At 51.8% G+C, this 21,993-nt stretch overlaps 1 protein-coding gene across 3 annotated transcripts in view; it reads right to left on the bottom strand.

The window, feature by feature from the left end:
* The window catches only part of Dnah10 (dynein axonemal heavy chain 10), a 119,316-nt gene that overhangs the window by 4,681 nt on the left and 92,642 nt on the right, over positions 1-21,993 (bottom strand). For all 3 annotated transcript variants that reach the window (XM_031337971.1, XM_031337970.1, XM_031337972.1), the window contains exons 53-74: positions 20,538-20,741; positions 20,076-20,156; positions 17,709-17,906; positions 16,619-16,780; positions 15,345-15,519; positions 14,683-14,864; positions 13,256-13,392; positions 12,391-12,608; positions 12,023-12,244; positions 11,719-11,866; positions 10,424-10,703; positions 9,956-10,185; positions 8,895-9,168; positions 7,437-7,541; positions 6,852-7,006; positions 5,710-5,864; positions 3,180-3,363; positions 2,072-2,272; positions 1,629-1,838; positions 1,404-1,499; positions 634-805; positions 69-200 (exon numbers count right to left, since the gene is read on the bottom strand). In XM_031337971.1, the coding sequence (XP_031193831.1) occupies positions 69-200; positions 634-805; positions 1,404-1,499; positions 1,629-1,838; positions 2,072-2,272; positions 3,180-3,363; positions 5,710-5,864; positions 6,852-7,006; positions 7,437-7,541; positions 8,895-9,168; positions 9,956-10,185; positions 10,424-10,703; positions 11,719-11,866; positions 12,023-12,244; positions 12,391-12,608; positions 13,256-13,392; positions 14,683-14,864; positions 15,345-15,519; positions 16,619-16,780; positions 17,709-17,906; positions 20,076-20,156; positions 20,538-20,741 (3,921 nt within the window). The remainder of the gene's footprint in view (positions 1-68; positions 201-633; positions 806-1,403; positions 1,500-1,628; positions 1,839-2,071; positions 2,273-3,179; positions 3,364-5,709; positions 5,865-6,851; positions 7,007-7,436; positions 7,542-8,894; positions 9,169-9,955; positions 10,186-10,423; positions 10,704-11,718; positions 11,867-12,022; positions 12,245-12,390; positions 12,609-13,255; positions 13,393-14,682; positions 14,865-15,344; positions 15,520-16,618; positions 16,781-17,708; positions 17,907-20,075; positions 20,157-20,537; positions 20,742-21,993) is intronic.

Genomic DNA, 21,993 nt, shown 5'->3' with positions numbered 1-21,993 from the left:
AGCTACCTACATCCACTGGTAGTGCCCTCTGCCCTCAAGCAACCTAATGAGCTCTCTGGCAGCTATACCTGTCTGTGGCTGCAGCTCCAGTAGATGACCCCACATGTCTCGAGCTGCCTGCGTATAATAGCCAATCTCAGCATTGGAATGGAGGCCGAACACTTCCGGTGTGTTAGCGAGTGGGAGTGCCTCGATGGCTTCTAGAATTACAGAGAAAGGGCAGGTTGCATGTGTCCTGGCTACCTACCAGTCCCCAGTCCCCTACCCCAATCCCCAGTCCCTTACCCCAGTCCCCAGTCCCCTACCCCAGTCCCCAGTCCCCTACCCCAACCCCCAGAAACAAAAGTAATTCCACTATTGATGTATTTTAAAATAAAGGCCCTACTCCTCCTGGCCTTTCCCCCACATACTATGTCTGTCATGCAGATGTCTCAATGGGCTTCCCAGGGCCACCTGTCCTTCCAGGTGGGGTTCCAGCTAAGGAACAGCTCTGAAATGAGGCAGAGCCCAAAGGGCAGCCTCGCTTGACCAGCGCATGAGACCCCATCATCCGGCAAGGGTGGCTAAGAGCTGAAGCAGATAAAATCTGCTTTCATCTTTCAAAGACCTTCCCTCACCCCTGGGACAGCTTACCAACAAATTTATCCTTCACATCACCCACAGGGATTTTATAGTCCACGTCCTTATTCCGGAAGAAGTGGAACGGTTGAAAAGTATCGAAAATGAAGTCTCCCAGATATTCATCCATGTATGTGGTGAGGATGCGCCGGTCGAAGCTGTCAATAGCTCGGCCTCCGTACATGACCTGAGGTCAGAGTGGGTGAGAACCGGCTGGACCCACAACCCTACATGAGCTTACAGCTCCAACCCCCACCACTGCCCAGCTCCAACCTGTCTACTCAAAGACCCTTCTGGGCCAGAGAGATAAGACGTGGGTTTATCTATAGAATCCTGCTGTGGTCTGAGACTCCCTGAGAACAGAGCCAAAGCATGAAGCAGCCCAAAGGTGGCTCCCCCCGAATGGATCAGACGTGGACAAGAACCAAGACACCAGCTGTCAGTCCTTATACCTTGTTGCAGAACCCCTCGGGTCTAGAAGCTTTCCCATGAGTTCTGTCACGGTACTCATGCTCCAAGAAGCCTGTGAGCCTTCCTGGATGTGCTCAGTGCATTGGCAAACTGGGAACTGCCCAGAGAAGACTAGCAGGGGCCTTGGGACCCTAGATGCACACAGGTGACCACTCTGGGAATAGTTTGTCTCAGAAAAACAGTGAGGAGGCAAACATATTTTTCAGGGATCTTAGGGGTGGGCAAGGACAGGAGCAAGGACCGTCCCAAGAGCTCCGAGGATGGATGTCTTGGTCCCAGACCCCAGCCCTCATGAGGCACCCAGGCACCATTACCTCTCCAATAAGGTACTTGAGGCTGCCCCATGGGATACGAGGGTCACGCTGCTGGAAGGCTTTCGTTAGGTATGTGTTTAGGATTTCCATACAGACCTTAGAGAGGAGAAACAGCCATGGTTAACAGCTATCCACAGCCCGAAGCTTGTTGTTGGTGAACTCAGAAGGCGGGTTCAGAAGCCAGCCAGCTCGGGGTGCACTGGCTGGACAAGTCTCCATGCTCACCTGGAAGTCAGACTCATTGAAGTCGTAGTACACGTTCCAGCCGATCTTGCCAAACTTCCTCCTCTCCTGTACCACAGCGTGGAAGAAGGCCAACACATAGACCAGGGGCTTGAAGGCGGTATGTGGACACTGCTCCAGCATGTCAGGGGAGATCTTGAAATAGGTTGCCCTCATGTTCAGTTTGAGTCCATTAGGCGGCTCTGTGACCACCTGCAGGAGGGCGGAAGACAGCCTTGATGTGGGCACCCTCAGCTGCCTCTTGCTCCCAGAGAATGTCTCTAGCTGGGACAGGAGACCAAGACAACAAATATACCTAAGTCCCAAGGCCACTTAAGGAGAACTGGGTGGGTACATAGAGCATCATCCCCTTCACCCTAGGGCTCTCTGCAGTAGTGACCAGGAGCAGGGCTGTAGCCTATCTGTGTCAATGCCCCAAGACAGACCTTTAAGGACTTCTGCAGGATTCCAATGGGGAAGCCCTTGGTGGGATCCGTGGTGAGCCACAGGCGGAAGTCAGGGTGTGGCTTGGTGATCCTCTCCAGGGACTTCTCCAGGTCCTTCAGCCACTTGACCAGAAGGTGACAGTTCTGTAACATCAGCCACTGTCCACGAGCCACTGCTGTCTCCAGCAGCTGCAGTGCCACCTGCAGGTGGAGGATGGTGTGGGATGGGGGTGGGCAGGGCAGGGGCGAACTAATGTTCCCAAGCCAGGCCAACTCCATGCTTCAAGGCAGCCAGAGGGTGCCAGGGATCCCAGAGCTAAGGTGGCTGGAGTTGAGGTGGAAGCCATCCTGAGACAACCTTACTACCACCTGTGACCTCAGGGCCAGTCATGGCTTAGACAATGAACCTCATGCCTCCCCAGCCTCCATGCCCCAAGACATGTGACATGCTTTCTTCTGACAGTCACACCTGAGAAGGCACACCTGCAAGAGTCCTGCCCACCCTTCCAGGAAACAGAACCGGCCCATAGAATTCAGACCCAAAGGGCCCACAGAACAAAGGTAGCCCATGTTTGCCTCCTGGCTACAGAGACAGCAGCTTCTCCTTCAGCGCTCTCTTGGTCGCCAGAGGCTTTAACTGAGGCCTGTGTGGCACTCATGGGGACATGGCTTCCTCCAGTTCTGAGGCTGGAAGGAGAGAGCTCTGTCTGTGGTGCCCGGTCCATGCTGGCCTGGCCTGTGCTTTGGTGGAAGCATTTGTCAGAGCTTCACAACAAAGTCTCTGGCAGCCGGCTCCCTCTGACCCTCGGTCCTCCCAAGTGCTGTGCCCTGTCCCAATGAGTTGACAGATGTCGTGGAATGGGACAGAGGGCCTCCAAAACACCACCCTAAATTTCCCATATTTGGTCTCACTAATGGGTTCCTGAGCCACACCCCAGGAGCCTGAGACCCCTGACCTGCATGGGGCTATGGTGACAGAGCGCAGTGGTCACAAGGGACAGGAGACCACCATCAAGCGATCATGGATCTCACACTGTTTGATCCAAGCTTTCGCCCCACCCGGGGAAGCTCTTTCTGGGACATAGCTCACATCGAACCCGCCATTTACCTTTTCTTGGCCTTGACCCATTGCAAGAAACTTGAGGCGGGTGCCCCCAAAGCCACTCCGCTCAGCCAGCTTCATGAGGTCACTGGCAGGGTCAGAGCCAGGACTCAGGATGAACACGATGGGGGAGTTGGGGGTGCTCTGCTCAAAAATGGCCTCGAAGCTGATCATCGGGGGCTGCACATACCTGGCGAAGGGAAGAACGGAAAACCATCTGCAGAGTATTTCCAGGCTCTCTCCCTCCCCTCACCCTACCCCTCAGCATCCAGAACATGACTATGGCTCTCACGTAGCTCTACAGATGTTTGTCCTGGCTTTTTGAGAATCCCGTGACACACAGAGATCTGATGATGTCATCAGTGGCAGGGACCTCTCTGGCTCCCTCTAACCTCACGTGATCCCCACCTGATACTGGTTTCAGTAGGTTGGTATTGAGCTGGGCTCTTTGACCTATCCTGTGCACAGGCCTCAAGCCCTTACCCGGAAATCACACGTCAACGGCTCTATGGGCATGTCCCACACTGCCCCTTTCTTTAGGGCTTTTAGTAAGCTAAACTACAATTTAGATACAGTTTGTTCCCTAGACATACATGTACTGCACACGTGGCCCCTAACATGTATCCCTCATGGTATCAAGAGGTGGTAGGTTTGCCTGCTGAAAGCAGGTCACCAAGTGAACTTCTCACAGGTCTGGGGTCCTTTTTACACCATCAGGTAATTATAAAGTAAGGCTCCTCATACGAGTGGCCTCTTCTGCATGTAGCTGTCTCTTTCAGCCAGCCTGGGATTCTAGCCACCGGGATCGTGAGCCAAACAAACCTCTTTTCTTTCTGTGTCACTCGGCATTGGGGATTGGGTATAGTGATACAAAACAGACTGAGACAGCCGCCAATGCATAAAAAGGAGGAGATTTCCCATTGAAATAACTCAGGATTTCTGTGTTGCTCACCACCTACTGCCAGAAGAACCTTCCGTACGGGTATAGAAATAAGTCATCAGGAGTCGGTTTAATACTGGGTCCATTTAGCAGAGTAATCGCAGTAGGTTTTCCCTTAGCACTCCATATAGACAGGTCTGTCTCTCCACAAGTTCTCTGGCAGGGAGGGGGGCACAAAGTGCCACCCTTACCCGAGGAGCTACTGGCAATGGGTAGCCACTGGAAGGAAGAGAAAAGGCCACCAACGTGGTGTGGCCACAGTAGAAGGCCACACAGCCAAGATGATACGGGAGGAACTCAGTGGGTTTTTTCTTTTTTTTTTTAAAGGACAACACAGATGGGCTGTGGTGGCACACGCCTTTAATCCCAGCACTTGGGAGGCAGAAGCAGGTGGATTTTTAAGTTCGAGGCCAGCCTGGTCTACAGAGTGAGTTCCAAGACAGCCAGAACTATACAGAGAAACTCTGTCTTGAAAAAACAAAAAACAAAACAAAATAAAAAAGACAACACAAAGATGTGTGGGTATGGAGGGGGTGGATATATGGGAGGAGAGGGAAGAGAGGTGCATATGGTCAAATGCATCATTCCTAATTATCAAAGAACTAATAAAAAATAAGAAAAGGTAACTTTCCACGTGTATCTATTTGAAAGGAATTTACATCTAGAGTCATTTGTTTTTGTTTTTGTTTTGTTTTTTTCAAATCTGATTTTGAGTTTCTTCCAAGGAGACAGAGGACCAGGTTGCTCAGGGACCCCATTGCCACCCACTATCAGCTGGCAGCTCAGGGCAGCAGCCCCAGGGACAGGACCTTAAACCTTCCGTTGCCACTGTGCCTGTCCTAGCCTCATTCCTCATCTCCCCCACAGCTTGCTGACCATGAAGACGGGAAGGCACATGTGAGTTTAGATGTTCATTCTCTGCTTGGCTCAGTGCAAGAGCCTTGCCATCCCATGTGACAACCACCAGGCACTCTGAGTTATCAAGCCTTTGGCCTCTTGCTGCTCCCTACTGGGGTGTGCAGTGAGTGTAAGTCTATCTAAACACCACACATGCCTGTAAATAGCTTATAACGTCTTCACGCTACTTACAAGAAATGGCAACGTTTTCGATGCCTTTAAAATAAATATGCTACTTAAAATTAAGGGCCAGGAAGATGGCCCAGGTGGTAAAGTGTTGGCCTCACGCACAGGAGGACCAGAGTTCAATCCTCAACACCCACATAGTAAGCTGGGTATGCACATTTGGAATCCCAGTGCTGAGGAGGCAGAGACAGCCTGCGCTGATCCTTGGTCCTAAGGTGAGACCTTGTCTTAAGAAATAAAGTGGATGGCTCCTGAGGAACGACACCCCAGGTTTTGCTCTGGCCTCAAAGCATACATCATCCATATACAGCATGGGCCCACACACATGTACCTGTACTCTCACACATGCACAAATTAATGATTTAAAATAGTAGAAAATTGTAAGTTTCCCTTTCTGCCGGAGTGTGGCCCTCTCTGTTTGTTTGTGGTATTGCATCTTCACACAGGCGGTCAGGCCAGGTTCTTAGGTCAGGGCTAGCCCTGGTCCTGTGAGTCTGGGAGAGGGGCACTCACTTCTCTCCCATGGTGAGGGTCACGTAGTCAGTCACAGCCCGGTACACCCGGTCCACTCGGAAGCAGCGTAAAATAAGCAGTCTCTGGAAAGCAGTGATGTTCTTATCGTAGTCCAGGGGGAACGGGAACTGTTCTAGCGAGTCCTGGTCGTACCACTGCGAGAAGCAAAGAGGACTGCCTGAGGGCAACAGCTCAGAAACAACATTGGCTTACCATCTGCATGTGAGGGTGCTGAGGGCCTCCGAAGAGAGAGGAAGATTTGAACTTTTGATCTAGGTGTCATGGTTGATGCCAAAAGCTGAGAAAAACTCAATTGCTGAGTAGCAATTGCTGTGGAGTTCAGAGGACATGGCATCCAGGAGGTGCCCAGTAGGTAGTTTTTTGGAAGGATAGACAGGGGGATGTGTGATGGATGGACAGGTGAACAGTTATATGGAAGGTCATATAAATGGGTTATATGGAAGGTCATATAAATGGATGGATAGATATCTGAATGGATGGATGGATGGATGGATGGATGGATGGATGGATGGATGGATGGACAGATGGATGAATGGATGGATGGACAGATGGATAGATGGATGGATAGATAGACAGACAGATGGATAGATGGACAGACAGACAGACAGATTGATGAATGGATGGATAGATGAACAAATAGAGGGACAGGTAAACAGAAGGTGAACAGATAAACAGTTGGATTGGTGATGGACAAATGAATTAAAGGATGGACTGATGGACTGACTGATATGTAGATGATAGGTGAATGAACAGATGAATAATAGACAAATGGATGAATGGATGGATAGATGGATGGGTGGGTGGACTGATGGATGGACAGATGGGTGGATGGATGAATGGATGATGAATGGATGGACAGATCAACAGATGAATGAACAGATGGACAGGGGGCAGCAGAGAGATTAGCGATGGTAGAGAAATGAATGGATAGTTGACATGTGGGTGGGCAAAGGGGTGACTGGTTCTCCCACACAACTAGCAGAACTCGAAGAAGGAAAAGTGTATCCAGGGACTCAAGGGAACCACATGGAGTGTGGAAGCATTTTCCTGGCGAGGGGAGGCTGTGGTCCCAATGTAGAGATGGGGGTGGCAGCTGTGCTGGGGAGAACACACACGCTTACCATCTGCCAGGTAGGGAGATGATGCTCAATATCAAGAGGGAGGTTCCCAAAGATGTCTGAAAACTTTTCTGACAGGAGAATAATGTCTTCCCAGCCCTGGTCTGACAGCCAGGTACATGGTTTCTTCCATTTGCTCTTCTCCAGAGAAATGTTCCCTAATCACAGGGAGAAGAGTGTGCCAGCCCAGCCATGGGTTCTCCACGCCCAGCATGCAGACCACGCACACCGAACGCTTCCAGCATGCAGACCACGCACACCGAGCGCTTCCAGCACGCAGACCACGCACACCACGCACACCGAGCACTTCCATGGCTCTTGCTCTGGGGAGAGGTCCCTTTGCCAAAGAATGAGGAGGCATGGGCTTATGTCAACAGTAAGCCCAGCTTGGCAGCTTAGCCAGGCCTCCGGTCTCAACACAGCTCTGGACAAAGGTACCAGGAAGTGTTTCTGAGGCAGGGGTTGTTATTAGATAACCTGTAGTTCTTGGAAGGGGATTTTGCTACTGGTAACGTTTATGGTGAATAGACACACATGTCCTGGGAGCCCATGGATAGGACAAGGGTGAAAGCCGGCAAGCCCCCTTACCTTTTAGGAAGAAGTCTAGCTCGTCCTGGGGGACCCTCCCCTCTGCCTGCTCTATCTTGATGGTCATGTTGAAGGAGAAGAGTAGCTTGTGCCTCTCAAACAGCCCTGAGGAGAGATGGAGATAGAGGACCACACTTCGGACACTGCACGCTCAAGTCCAAGGAAAACAAAGCAAAAGCCCACATCGGTAAGTGGCTGCACTTGAGGCTTTTTGCACCTGATGGCCATGGCTGCCCAGGTGCCAAAGGGCAGCCTCTGGTGACAGGGCAGCCTCTGGTGACAGGGCAGCCTCTAATGACAGATGCCTGTGTGCACCTGGCGCGGTGACATCAACAGGAACCACATGTTTCGTAAATGGAGAGTGTGCAGTCAGAGCAGGGGCCACCCTCTCCCCCACAGCACCAGAACTGAGTTGCTGGGACAGAGATGTGGAGTGCCCAGAGCACCAAAGTGACTACCATGCCAGTATCTGAAAAATCACATGACCCACATTAGCAGCTCCAGCCGCAATGGTTGCTGGCGGGTAAGTCCAATCCAAGGGGAGCTGACAATGCAGACAAAGCCAGAGTGGGTGGGTACTGGTCAGATGGTGATCACACTCCATGGGTTTAGAATGGTCCAGAATAAAAACTGTTCTTAACAAACAGTGCATTTGGAGAGTAGAAAATAGTGCAGTCGTTTTGGAAACCAGTTGGGTAGCCCCTTCCAGAAGTCAAAGCCCCGGCATGTGGCCCAGAGATGCCACTCTAGGGAACGTATAGCTCCAATATCAAAAGCAAAGCAAATGTTCAGGTCCGGGAAGGAGCTCCATGGAAGAACACTCGCCTAGCATGGCTCAGAGTTCCCAGCTCCAGGACCAATACACATAGGTGTGCATGCGTGCACACATGCGCACATGCGTGTACACAGAGGGAGGGAGCTAGCTGTGGCAAATATTGATAGCTGCACGGCACTAGCCAAACAGCTAAAAAAGCAGAAGCCACCCAATGCCCTCCAGCTGAGAAATAAACAGAGCGGGAAGCACTACCTAGCTGGTCCTGAACCAGCCAAATCCCGAGACTACGCAAGCCTCGCTGTTCAGATGTACTAAGTGAAGAGGCTAGCTGTAAGACTCACATGTTCTGGAGCTCCTTTGACAGGAAGCGCCCAGAACAGGTGCATCCTCAATCAGGAAGCTCTGCAGAGGCTCCCGGGGTGGGGAAGGGAGGAAAAGGTCGAGAAACTGCTGACGGGCCAGGCTCAGCCCAGTGGGGAGGTCCTGGATTTAGGAGCTCTGGGAACTCTACTGAGCCTGGAGTCCGGTATCTCAGGAGGTGGGATTTGGGGCCGGTGAATCTCATCCCACTGAAGATGTGGTTTGAAAGTTGGCGCTCTGGACACCCCTTCGTAAAGGGACAGGCTGGCACAAGGCCAGCTAGGTTTCTGTCTTCCCGGTGGCACTTCCTCCCCTCCCCTCACCAGTGCAGCCGTAGTTGTAGATGTTGAAGGTCAACGTGTCCATGATGTTTTTCAGCCGCTTCAGAAGGATGGAGTCGGGTAGTGACTTCTTCAGGGACAACCCGAAGACCTCCAGGAAGGCAATGAGGGAGTACTGGTACATGGTGTTGACGAGCGCCATCTCAGAGAGCACAAAGAAGAGAATGGCACCCCGTCTCGCCGCTGGCCGGTAGCCATCCCGCAGCCTGTCAATGTCCAGGGCCGTCTTCTCCGCCAGCTTCAGCTTCTCTGAAACCTGCAGAAGGACCTCAGTTACTATGGAAACAGGGAGGCGATGACAGCCTAGAAGGCTTGGGGTGGTAGGGGCTGGACTGTGGGGACTATGACATGCTCCCTGGAGTCACTAGACCCTGCAGGGACCTTGAACTTGAGGGGACATCAGGACAGGTCCTTTCACACAAACATTGGAAGAAGATGGAGTCGACCGAACATAAGGCCCAGCAGAGGTGGAGATCTATGGGATCTATATAATATTTTTGGGTCCTGGATCCAGCCTTACCTGAAGCCACATCTGTACATCTCTGCCTTTTGAACTAACTTCCCTTTTTATTTAAAGTAGGCATGTCTGGGCTTCCCCATGACTCTAAGTTCTAGAAGGTTGCCCAGCTGCTGCACAGGTGCACCCTCCCCCAACACCAGCACAGCCCCACGTAGGTGGCCCTTCCTTTTTCTTTTTTTTTTTTCTTTTAGATTTCTTTTATGTGTATAGGTATTTTGCCTGGCGGCATATACATATACCATGTGCATGCCTGATGCCTTTGGGGGCCATAACAGGGTACTGGATTCCCTGGAACGGGAATTACAGAGGGTTGAGAGCTGCGATGTAGGTGCTGGGAATCCAACTCAGGACCTCTGGAAGAGTAGACAATGCTCTTAACAGGCTGAGCCCTCCCTCCAGCCCCCGGGGTGGCCCTTCTTTTGTCATGTGAGAAAAGGTGAGAGAGAGCTCCCGTCTGATGCTGCACTCCCAGCTGCTAGACTGGGGGTGACAGGGCCCCTCCTGGCTGCGCAGAGGTGCTCACCTCTGTGGCTTTGGACTTGGTCTCTTCCAGGGTCTGTACCAGCTCCACGTTGTCCAGCATGTTCCCCGTGGACGTGGCCAGCTCGCGCAGGAGCGAGTCCTCCAGGTCCTTGAGCAGGTTCTTGTTCTCGCTGGTCTCTTGGATGAGGTGCTCCCTCTGCTCCTCCAGCTCGTGCCTCTCATAGGCCACCAGCACACTCAGCAGCTGGTCCTCCAGGCCCTTCAGAGTGACTGAAAGGGTAAAGAACTGTCAATTGCTCACCCAGAGTCCAGGCTAGGCAGACTCGGACCCAGAGCTGCGCCTGCAGCCCACTGCATTCCAAAGTCCCCAGTCCCTACACATTAAAGGACAGGCCAGCAAAAACAGCTTCCACAGAAACACCGGGGCCACCAGGGAACAAGATGCCCGTGAAGCCTCACTTTCAAGGTGGGCTCCTGGATGTTCGCAGCCAGATCTGTCCCTTCTTACCAGTATAGTTGATGACCATAGCCTTCCCAAACACCGACGGGGAGTATCTAGGATTGGCCAGCTTGGTGTTGAGATACAGCCGGAAGTTGGAGTCATAGTCAACCTCCTTGTCCCCCAGGATGATGAACTGGCGGCCTTGGGAGGTCTTGATGTTCTTCTCCAGGACGTTGTCGATGACGGGGTCGATGTACTCATCCACATCGTGGAACAGGAAGGGGGTCCCATACTTTATGGACATCTCCAGCTGCTTGAGGAAGTCGGGGTCATTGAAGGAAGCAACCTGCAAGTGAGAGGCAGGGGTTGGGATGTGCCAGGTCAAGCAAGCGCAGGACAAAACTAGAGACCGCTAATTTGGTAGCTCAGCAAAAGCTGGAGTCCCAACGATCTTGGTGTGTGCCCTGGAAGACCCTGAATGTGGACACAGACAGGGCTGATGAGGTGGCTCAGGGGGTAAAGGCCATGCAAGCCTGAGTTTGATCCCTAGAACTCACACATGGTAGATGAAGAGAAACAGCTCCACAAAGTTCTCCTCTGGCTGCACATGACCTCCCCCACCCCCAACAAACATGCATGAAAAAGGAGTGTGTCTACAGATGTGCACAGCAGCACCACAAAGTGGAAACAACCCTGTTCTTCAACTGAGGGTAGATCAACAAATCGTGGTATGTCCATACAAAGGAATATTACACAGCTGTAAAGAGGACAAAGAGGTCGGGACAAAGCCCCTACACCTATGTCATCGTTGAACCCCTACAACATAAAAGAAGCCGATCACAAATGATTAAATACTAAATAGTCCTATCCATAGGAGACATCCAGGGTAAGCAAAGCCATGGAGACAGAAACTCTATTAGCAGTTACCAGTGGCTGGGCAGCTGGGCAGCAACCACTAAGGGAAACATCATTGTTCTTGCTTGGGGTGGGGATGGGGGTAATAAAAATATTCTAAGCTGACTCTGTTAACTGTTAGAGGATTCTGCAAATACTCTTTAATCACCACAGAAGTGTCTGCTTTGAATGAGAGAGAGACTTGCTAAGTGGGTCACATCCAAATAAAGCTGTCACCTTAGCCTCCCTGCCCAACCAGCTCCTTCCCCCACCCAGACACACACACACACAGTGGAGCATCCTGGGCTACCAAGACCAGTTCTGGGCAGAGAGAAATAAAGTTAGAAGGTATGGTCTTTCTTTGTCAAAAAGGTGCTTTCACCCTGAGCCCCTAAGCAGAGGAAGGGGCTGCTCAGTCCCCAGGTGGGGTCCAGGATGGAGCAGGATTCTAGGCAGAGGGGCCGCACCCGTAGGTTGTTTCTCTCCTCCTTTCTTTTGATCCAGTTGAGGGCCTGCTGCTGGGGGTCGATGCAGAGCGGGAAGCGACTGGCCCGGGTTGTAAGGATGCCATTCTGAACCGAGAGCTCATCAGGGGGGAGGCCCTGGGAGCCCCACCTGTGAGGGACAAGCACCAGCAGATAAACTCACCCCACCAAGCTGTGAACACAGGGTCAGCCTTCTAGAACAGTGTGTGACCTTGCTCCCAGGCCTGCGGCCCACTCCCACCCCCACGGGATGCTCACGTAGACCCCTCTGGGCTAAGCATGGTACCTGCTGATCTCAACATCATCTGTGAGGAGGTTCTCCAGTCGGAAAGGCTGGCTCAGGGGGATGTCTCGATCCAAGATGTCATTCCTCCACACCTGGTTGACCATCTCATCTCGAAACTCCCAGGTGAAGGCGCCCTCGTAGCTCAAGAAGGCTGCACAAAGCAAGCAGTCACCGAGCAGCTTCACCCGCCTGTGCATCAGCTCATCCAGGTCGTTCAGCCACCTGCATGGGACAGGGAGGCCACCGTGAGCAGCTCCCTCCTGGCCATGAGCAATGGGAACCTGCTTCGGACTCCTTTAGTGCTTTGGAGCATGCAATCTGTTTGTGTAGTTTATGGCCCCCCTCTTTAGGCAGGTGGTGCCTCTCACCTGACGTTTTCTGAGCCCAGACCAGAGATGAGCTTGTCGGCTGCGATCAGCCGCCTCTCCATGATCTCTGCCTCCTCTTGCAGCTTCTGCTTCTCTAGGATGGCGGCCTCGTACTTGGCCCCCAAAGCCTCCAGTTCCTTTTGGATCGCTGCCAGCTCGTTCTGGATCTTCTCTAGCTCCCGTTTGGTTAGGAAGAAATTCCGCTCCAGCCTGGCCACCTGTGTGAAGACAGTGAGCAGGTGGCCCGCCATCTCCACCTACATCCGGAGTTTTCAACCTTTCTAAGGCCCTTTCTAAGACGTCACACAGAGGCAGCTTAGTGGTTTTAAGTCAAAAATTCAAGAGAATGTGTTACAGACAATTCAAGTTCTTATGGGAATCCAGGAAAATGACGGGATCAAGAGAATGTGTTACAGACAATTCAAGTTCTAATGGGAATCTGGGGAAATGACGGGATCACACTGTTACCTTCAAAATGATTTCAGCCCAGTTGTTGACTATGGGGCTGCCCCTGCCCACAAAGGGGGCAGGAGACAATGGCTGAACATGCTCCTGAGTGGGGACAATAAGCATCTAGTAGACAGCGACAGAAATGCTGACAAACATTCTACAATTCATAGGATATTCCTGGTAGGAGGGAGAAGCCAGCCCTACAGTCAACAGTGGCGGGGCGGGGCTAAGCAGCCACCTCAGGCTGGGGTGTGGCTGTGGCCATCTCCATTTCACACTGTACACACAGACCTCAGCCCTACCTGTCCATATGCTGTGTGAGACACCGATAGCCAGGCTCATAAGTGGCCAGGATTTTCCAGCAACATTATGGATACTTGGACTCTGACCCCAGGGCAGCAAGGCCTTGGCTCACCTTGTCTCTTTTGGGCTTGATCTCCCGGAACACATCACAGTAGCCCATGACGGCCTCCACAAACTTCAGCATGCCCAGCCCTGCCTTGCTCACAGCTTCCATCTCTTCTATTGTGGTGTTCAGAGTCTTTAGGAGGCCTGGAGGGCAAACACAGTGATGTCAAGCTCCCTCCCGGGGTGGATAAAACTGGAGACATGCTGCCTATGGACAGAGGGGGCGTTGCAAGTGCCTACTCCTAAGGGGCCTGCAGTGTGGAGTTGTATGCAGGGTAAAACTGCTGTCACCTGGGACTTCCTGTGACCTCACGTGGCCCAGAAGCCCTACTGGACACCCTCCAAGCTCTGGGGACAGAAGTGTTCATGGGGCTCAGACAAGCAGCCATGTGGATTCAAAGCTACAGAGGGTCTTGGGTCATGTCTGCCGTCACCCCAGCAATGTCCAGGTATAGGGGAACATGGTATTTCACAGATTCACTAGTGCCTACGTTTCCCTTACGGGACTGTGAGAGGCTTTCTACTTTCTTTACACAAATTATTCTCCCTGTCTTTCGTGTGTGTGCGCGTGCATGCCAGGGTACTCATCAAATGAGGTCAGATGGCAACTTTGGGAATGTCAGTTCTCTCTACTTGTACCTGGCTTCTGTGGACCTAATTCAGGTCACCAGGCACCATGAACACACACGTTTACCTGCTAAGCTATCTCGCCAAACTCTTCTCTCCTCTCCTCTCCTTTCCTCTCCTCTTCCCCTCCTCTCCCCCTCCTCCCCTCTCCTTCTTTCCTTCCTTCCTTATTTCCTTCCTCCTTTCCATCCTTTCATTTTTGGCACAAGGTCTCACATAGTCCAGCCTGACCTGAACTCATTATGTAGCTGATGCCCTTGAACTCCTGATCCTCCTGCCTCTACCCCTGAACAGCTGGGATTGCAGGTGGCAACCACCACATTAGCTTGCCCAGTGCTGGGGATTAAACTTAAGGTTTCACATCTTCTAGGCAGGCTCTCTAACCAGCTGAGCCGCTCCAGGGTAAGGTTGCACACAGCTCTGACGGTATGCTCTATGAAGACTTCCCGGTAGGGAACTTGGGCATTCTCTGGCCAGAGATGCACCCTGCTGACGGTAGATGGCACTGCCCTCCCCCTGCCCGGTCCCCAGGTTCAAAGAGAGGCATGATATTGGCAAGAGACACAAAGGGAAAGTGCTGAGCCATATAGAGGGCAGAGGCAGGGCCAGGTTCCCATCAATTCTTGTTTCTCTGCCAGGGAGAGCCAGACGACAGGCTGCGGAGCTAACTATGTATGGGCCAATGGCAGCCACCTCTGCCCCTGCATCACCACTGGGAGCTGGACAGCCGTTGCCCTGCTCCACCTACACAGGTAAAGTGACACCCCAGCCCCACCCCTCGCCTGGACCCTCCCAGCCCCCACTTACCTTTGATGTTCTTCACTTGACCCAGGGTGATAGAGTCGAAATCGATCTCCATCAGGGACCTCAGGAAGTTGGGGTCGGACATCATGCCCTTGGCGGTTTTCCAGTTAAGCTCCTTGTAGCCTTTCATGATGAGGATGCACTCACAGACTGTCTGCACTTGCTTTGGGGGCTTCGCAAATGACCTGGGGGACAAGAGGGCCCATGTTCTGAGTAAGAGAGGCCGGGACCTAGTCAGAATTCTCACAAAAAGAAGAGGCAGGCAGGCACAAGGGCTCCCTGGAGGTCACTGCCTGGGAATAGAGGATGCCTAGTCCCTAGAGGGAGGAAGATGGACCAGGAAGGGTCTCATTTGATAGCCTCACACCAGGCTCCTGGAAACAGAGACATAATGCTAGCCATTAAAATGCAGACAGATACCGCAGGATACACAGGCAGCCTCTGTGCTCCCGACTCTGCCATCAGAACCCTGTAAAGCTGCTTGCTTCGATCTCATCTTTAAACTCTCCAGCTTGGGGTTAACCAGATGGCTCAGTGGTTAGAGACACCATCAGCTCTTTCGTAGGACCCAGGTTCAGTTTGCAGCACCCACATGGTGGCTTACGACTGTCCTTCTGTTCTGGAACCTAGGCTCCCCGTGTAGGAGCAAAGGTGGGAGCCGGTACCTGATCTCAGTCACGTCTGACTTGTCCAGCTTCTGCAGCTCCAGTTTGGCGGCCTCCAGGATGGGCATGACCTCAGCCAGAGCTGTCTCGGCCTCGGCCTTCTCTACAGCGATGATCTTGTTCTGCTCTTCTATCTCTATGGCCTTCTCCTCTGCTAGTTTCTTCTTCTCCTCCGCTGCAGGGAGGAAGCGGGGGAGCTGGTGAGATGCTGGGATGCTGGGATGCCGGGATGCTGGGAACAGAGCCCGAGCCTCGTGGGAACCTCAAAGCCAGGCATGGCTATGGACTGGGGGAGGGCAGAAGGGCATGGCCGGGGGCCTCTGGTCAATCCAATGGCCTCAGAAGTTTATGGAGAGGATCCTATATGGCATTTCTTGTTGTGTCCTATTCACTTGATCCCATGTCTGCCCCACCTGCCAGGATACTGCTGGCCAAGGACCTAGGGTAGCCTTCTGACTTCAGATGACTGAAATGGATCTGTCTCCCACTGTCTGCCCTCTTCCTCTGTCTTTAAAAAAAAACTTCTCCTAACATTTGTGTTCACATGCCACAGAACCTGTTCTCTTCTACCATGTGGGTCCTAGGATAGAACTCAGGTTGTAAGGATTGGCAGCAAACCCCCTTTCCCACTGAGCCACCTCACTGGCCCTTTCTCCCTCCATCTCCCACCCCTAACCCTACTTCTCTACCCTCCCTTCCTTTTTATGCTCAGTCAGGTCCAGCACTAGAGGTGCCCCATCTAGGGAGTACTGCCGCTCCGTGTGACTTCCCTCACCAATCTCTCTGCTGGTGACACCGGTCCCAGCCTGACTTCACTTTGTCACTGGCTTACACCCTGGCTGGCTGCCTCTAAGTCATGGGCATCTTCTATAGCTAGAGCTTGGAGGTGACAGGGATTGAAAAGGGGGCAGACAGTGACCCTGGGGTTAAAGTCACTAGAGCCTCAAAGTGAGACCTTTATTGGAAAAAGATGTCATTGTCAAAGATGAGGTCACACTGGCTTGGGGACAGACCTCTCCTGGTGACCTCATGAGAAGCCATGCCTCACTCTGAACTCGTGTTTGAATTATCACAGTGTTCCCTACGAGTGGGCAAAACCACTAGCAATAACAAAATGTTTCAAAATTAAACATAGAGATGCTCAGGGTGTCCGGACTGTGAGAAAGATCTGGCATTAAAGGCTTTGCTGCTGATGGCTGCCCACACAGCTGGTCTCCTGACAGGGCCTCAGGCATAGACTGGCTCCAGGGCTGATAGACCACCCCAGCACTCGCCTATGGCTGTGTTGGTGGCAATTTCCTCCAGCAGGGTCTCGCAGGCAGCCGACTTCTCAGCCAGGACGATCTTCTGCTCTGCCAGCTTCCGGTTCAGCTCGTCTAGCTGGATGGAAGCCTCCTTCAGCTTGTCCAGCCCACCCTCCAGACGCTTGCACTGGGCTGGGGGCAGACAGCACACGGTCAGTGGTCCAGGCTCCGGGGTAAGACCTCGCATTAGTCTCACTGGGACCCATCCAACAAGAGGAAAAGAACTCACATCTTCAAGGTGACATAGCCCTGTGATGGCACCTAAGCTGCATGGCATTTGCTAGCATGAACCGACTGCTAAAAAATAGTGTGCCTTTTGTTTGTTTGTTTGTTTTGGGTTTGGGTTTTTTGCGAGATAGGGTTTCTCTGTGTAGTCCTGCCTGTCCTGGAACTTGATCTGTAGACCAGGCTGGCCTCAAAACTAGAGATCTGCCTGCCTCTGCCTCCTGAGTGCTGGAATTAAGGCCTGCAACACCATCCTGCATCTCTTAGCAAGTAGTCATGGAGAGCCCTTCCTAAAGAGAGCCCTTTAGAGCACACTGGGGACCAGGGGACATCCAAGGCAAAGAAAACAGCTCTACAAGCACAAGGCCACAAGGAACTAAAATCATACGGTGTCCCACCCACAGGGATGACCCGCCCCCCAAATGCAAAAGCCAAATCTGTCCCAAACATAAGGATGCCAGGCCTTGAGCTGTCCATGCCTGTCGTGGTTTGTATATGCTCAACCCAGGGAGTGGCACTATTAAGAAGTGTGGCCCTGTTAGAGTAGGTGTGTCAGGGTGGGCATGGGCTTTAAGACTCTTATCCTAGCAGCTTTCAGATGAAGATGTAGAACTCTCAGCTCCACCTGCACCATGCCTGTCTGGATGCTGCCATGTTCCCGCCTTGATAATAGACTGAACCTCTGAACCTGTATCCAGCCCCGATTAAATGTTGTCCTTTATAAGACTTGCCTTGGTCATGGTGTCTGTTCACAGCAGTAAAACCCTAACTAAGGCGATGCTGTAAAACCCTGCCTCCGCACCCCTGCCCTGCCCTTACCTCTCTCCCTGCTCACCTATGTTATACTGGGTTTTCTCATCTAGCAGCTTTGAGTAGGTGTTAATGAAGTCCAGGTAGTTCTTAGGAGTCACATAGTTGCTGCGCCTCAGCTTCTGCTGGAACTGCTTGCTGAACTCACCCACCGACTGGTGGACCATAACCACATGCTCCACGAGGTCTTCAAGTTTGTCACCGGGAATCATGGAGTTATTGCCTGCAGTGGAAAGGACAGAGAAAGTGGGGGTTAGAAACAGGGAAAAGGAGGACTGGGGGCAGCTTAGTGGCGAAGCACCAGCCTAGCATATGAGGCTCTGGCATCGGGCCCCAGCACTGCAGAAAACCAACAAAAAAGAACAGGTCCCCAGAAAGTGAAATATTGACCCACAGATCCGAAAACTCCATCCCAGAAGTGCAGCCGAAAGAACCAGACCTAGAGCCTCCAAAAGGTCTGTGATCAGCCGGGCAGTGGTGGCACAATATCCACAGCAGCAGAGGGTTAGGAGAAAAGACTAGAGTCCATGTAAGGTGAACAGCAACAGTGTGGCATGCCCATACAGTGGAGTACTATTCAGCCATGAAAAGGGCTAAATGTGGGGCTACATTCTAAGGGGGCTCCCAGAAACACTCTAGAAAAAAAAAAAAAGAAGCTGGACACAATGATACAATGTGCCTGGGACATGAGATACATAGTCAAAGGGAAGGTTCATGGAGACAGGAAGCAGGTTAGAGGTATCCAGGGTCCAGGGGAGGGAAGAGTCAGTGTTTATATGGGTGCAGAGCTTCAGTTGAGGGGAATGGAAAGCTCTGGAAACAGATGGAGGTAATGGTTGCCTGACATTCTGAATGTAGCCGGTGCTTCAAGTCCATTTAAGACGGACAGAAAGAGAAAGCTTACAGTAGACATGTTTTCCTTAAGCAAAAAGGGATTTCACAAAAAAAGCTTAATTTGAAAAAAGGAAGTGAGCAAGTTACTACTTGTGGCAACTTCCAGAATCTGTGCTCTGTCCCTGGGGACTTCTCTAACATACAAGCCAACCCTTCTGCCCTGGGGCCAGGGAGCTTTCTGTCTTTCCCCGGGGCTCAGGCACCATCAGGAGAGGCTCTGGGACCCACAACCAACCCCTGACTAATCTCCCAGCCCAGCACAAAGTCCCCGCCCATGGGAGCTGGGTAGGTGGATTCGGCCACTCTGTGACAGATCCCAGTGTCTAGCACACACTGGTGGAAGGGGGCCCCTCCTGGGAGTCTACTAGAATGACTAGTGGTCTCTCCCAGAAATAAATCTCTCCATTTGGGTCATGCTGATGGCCTGGGATGCAACAGGCTCGAGGAGAACATGAAGGAAGGAGGTGTCCAGGTTCTGCAGATCTGTCTGTGACTCAGACTACACACAGCATGCCTGAAAAACTTGTCCCAGTGGGCATCCATTTTTTGCCACGTGGCCACCTCAGCTTCAGGGAATATGTTCTAAGGGGAAAGAACTGTAAATGAGTTGCAGGCAGCTTTGTGCATAGAACTGAAACCACCACATGCTGGAAAGGTATGGACATGACTCCCACTCCTTGGGAACTAGCATGCACAGCCACAGCAGGGCTGGCAGCCACAACTCCACAGGGCAAGTTCACCCGGTCCACGGCTTGTGTTTTGTAAATAAAGTTTTATTGAAACACAGCCAAATTCGTCTACATCTGGTCCCCTCAGAGAGTTCTCAAAGCACATTGTCAGAATCTGGCAGCTGTGACAGAAGCAGATATTGCCATGTGGACCTTCATAGAAGCAGTGTGCCACACTCTGAGTCACGATGTCCCAACAAATGTCCTCTTGGCTTCCTTCCCAGGACAACAGCATTATAACTGAAATTATGGCTTTGGCATTGGGTAGGAGGGCTGTCTGTTTATTGAGTTTGTTGGGCGCATATTGGTAAGGCTGGAACTATTTACAAAGCTACCCAGTGGCATTAGCCATAAATCCCTTTTGAGTCAGATCTCGACGAAAAGAGAACCTGTGTTGGCATCTCCATGGTAGGGACCAGTGGGACATTTTCTGTACAAAGAGATGAACGGTGATGGCACTGTCTCTCTGGCAAGGATGTAGTATGGGGGGGGGGGGGCTGAAGGCAAAATGTTCATGAAGCGTGGGTCAATAAAACTTTAAACATCAAAACAATCAGGGGGCCACATTTGGCAGAAGGCCCTGCTGGGAAGGCTTCTGACCCCTTTGGATTAGAGCAAAATATAACCCTGAGCCCTATGCTAACAATACAAAGCTCTGCCTTGTCCCAGGGTATCTACAGTGAGCCAATCTACCGGGCCGAGATCCGTCAGAACCATGGCAAGCTTCTTCAGGAGAACATCAAGCAACTTCCACAACGGTAGCAGCTTACCTAAAAACGACTTGGCAACTGCGTGCAAGGCCTGTGGTGGCCAGGGCATGAACCAGTCGATACCAGTGTTGTTCACCAGGCCTTGGAGAGAAAGGAGAAAGAGGATCACTCTGCAACCCAGAACTACTCCAGTCCATGCGCGCGCACAGTCTTCGGTGTTGTCCAGAGTGGTAGCTCAGCTGTCTCCACTCAAGTGGGGACTATGTCTCGGCATCTTGTCACTTCAATACTGGGAGAGAGAACAGGGGCACCATCCCCACACAGCCTGCCAAGAAGACGCCAGACATGTCTACTGAGGAGAGGAGCCAAGGAGGTGAGCCTACGGCGCAAGGCCAACTTTTCAAGTTAGTACGACATGCTGTGTGACGCTGCTAATGGGAGCTTGGATGTGGCAGGTCCCCCAGGGCACACACACCATAATGCAGCAATGGTGAAGGATTTACAGGCCCAGCTCAAAGGTACCTGGGAAATTCCTACACCGGGTCCTCAGAGTGTCTCCAACTGGTGACATGCCCAGGACGATGTGTAGGTTGTTGGCGCTTTTATTCACGAAAAATTGCCACACAGACTCCTTGGCTGGACCCATGCCGAACTTCAGGGCCTCCTGCCCGATCTGACTGAGGATGTTGTCCTTTTCCTCTTCAGCGAAGAGTGCAGGGACCATTCCTGGAAAACAGGGATGTAGGGGGAACTGGAATGTCTCTGAGATCTGACCTCCCTGGGTGTGAAAGGAGGTGATAGAGCAAGGCATGATGGGAAGAGCAGCAGGTGCCCTCGAAAGACTAGAGCTGGGGGCCACGCTGACACACATGCACTCACCCAAGATCAGAGAGGTCTCTTGGGCTTTCAGGATGGATAGTGAGTATCCCTTGCCTACCCTGAGGACTGTACTGGGCATCAAAGCCCATGTATGTATATATGTGTATATATATATATATATATGTGTGTGTGTGTGTGTGTGTGTGTGTGTGTGTGTGTGTGTGTGTGTGTATGCCTTTTTCCGGCAGGATTCTTTACCAGGGGGATTTGCCTCCCAGTAAACATTGGACAGTGTCTGATTAGATAGCATTGTAACAACTTGGGACTGAGCTAGTTAGTTTTAAACATCAGCTTGTCCCAATATTAATTATCTGTGAAGAGAGTCTCAGTTGACTCTCTGTATAAGGTTATTTTGTTAAGTGATGTAAGATGACTCAGCCTACCATGGGCGGCACCATCCCCTAGACAGAGGGTCCTTAATTCTACATAGCAAGAGAAAGCTGGAATCAGGCAGCACTGGGGGGGGGGGCATTATTGACTGTGTAGATGTTATGGCCAGCTGCTCAAGCTCCTGCTGCTGACTACCCTCTCCCCCCCCCCCAAAAAAAAGAACCTTAACCCGGAATTGTAACCCAAATAAACCTTCCCTTCCCTAAGCTACTTTATGCTCTGGGCATTTGTCACAGCCCCAGAAATGAAGATAGAACACACATGGTCCAGCATCCAGTGGGACTAGCCAGTTATACAACATCAGATTCTACAAGGCCCAAGGGCAGGCCCACAGCAAAATACAGCCCAGTCCTCAGTGCCAGTAAGGCTTTGGACAAGGACTGTGCTGGGAGCTGGGTAACTATGAGCATCTATTCATTCAGATGGCGGGACACCTGAGTCAAGGGGTTTCTGTGCAGAGTTCACACTGTGGCCAAAGCTACTTATCCTCAAAGGCCTGCCTCTTCGCTCAACTCTGAGCAGACCCCATAGGTGGCCAGAATGCACACAGACCATGTCCAGGCAGAGAATGTAACCTTATCTTTAAATGACACACAAGGTCCTGTTATCTCAGTGCCCCCCTCTTTTTTGTTTGTGTTTTAGGTTTCTTTCTTTCTTTCTTTCTTTTTTCTTTCTTTCTTTCTTTCTTTCTTTCTTTCTTTCTTTCTTT

The sequence above is a fragment of the Mastomys coucha genome, unplaced genomic scaffold (assembly GCF_008632895.1).
Source record: "Mastomys coucha isolate ucsf_1 unplaced genomic scaffold, UCSF_Mcou_1 pScaffold22, whole genome shotgun sequence".
NCBI lineage: Eukaryota > Metazoa > Chordata > Mammalia > Rodentia > Muridae > Mastomys > Mastomys coucha.
Note: the sequence above shows the minus strand (reverse complement) of the source record. Positions and strands in the feature narration are given on the sequence as shown.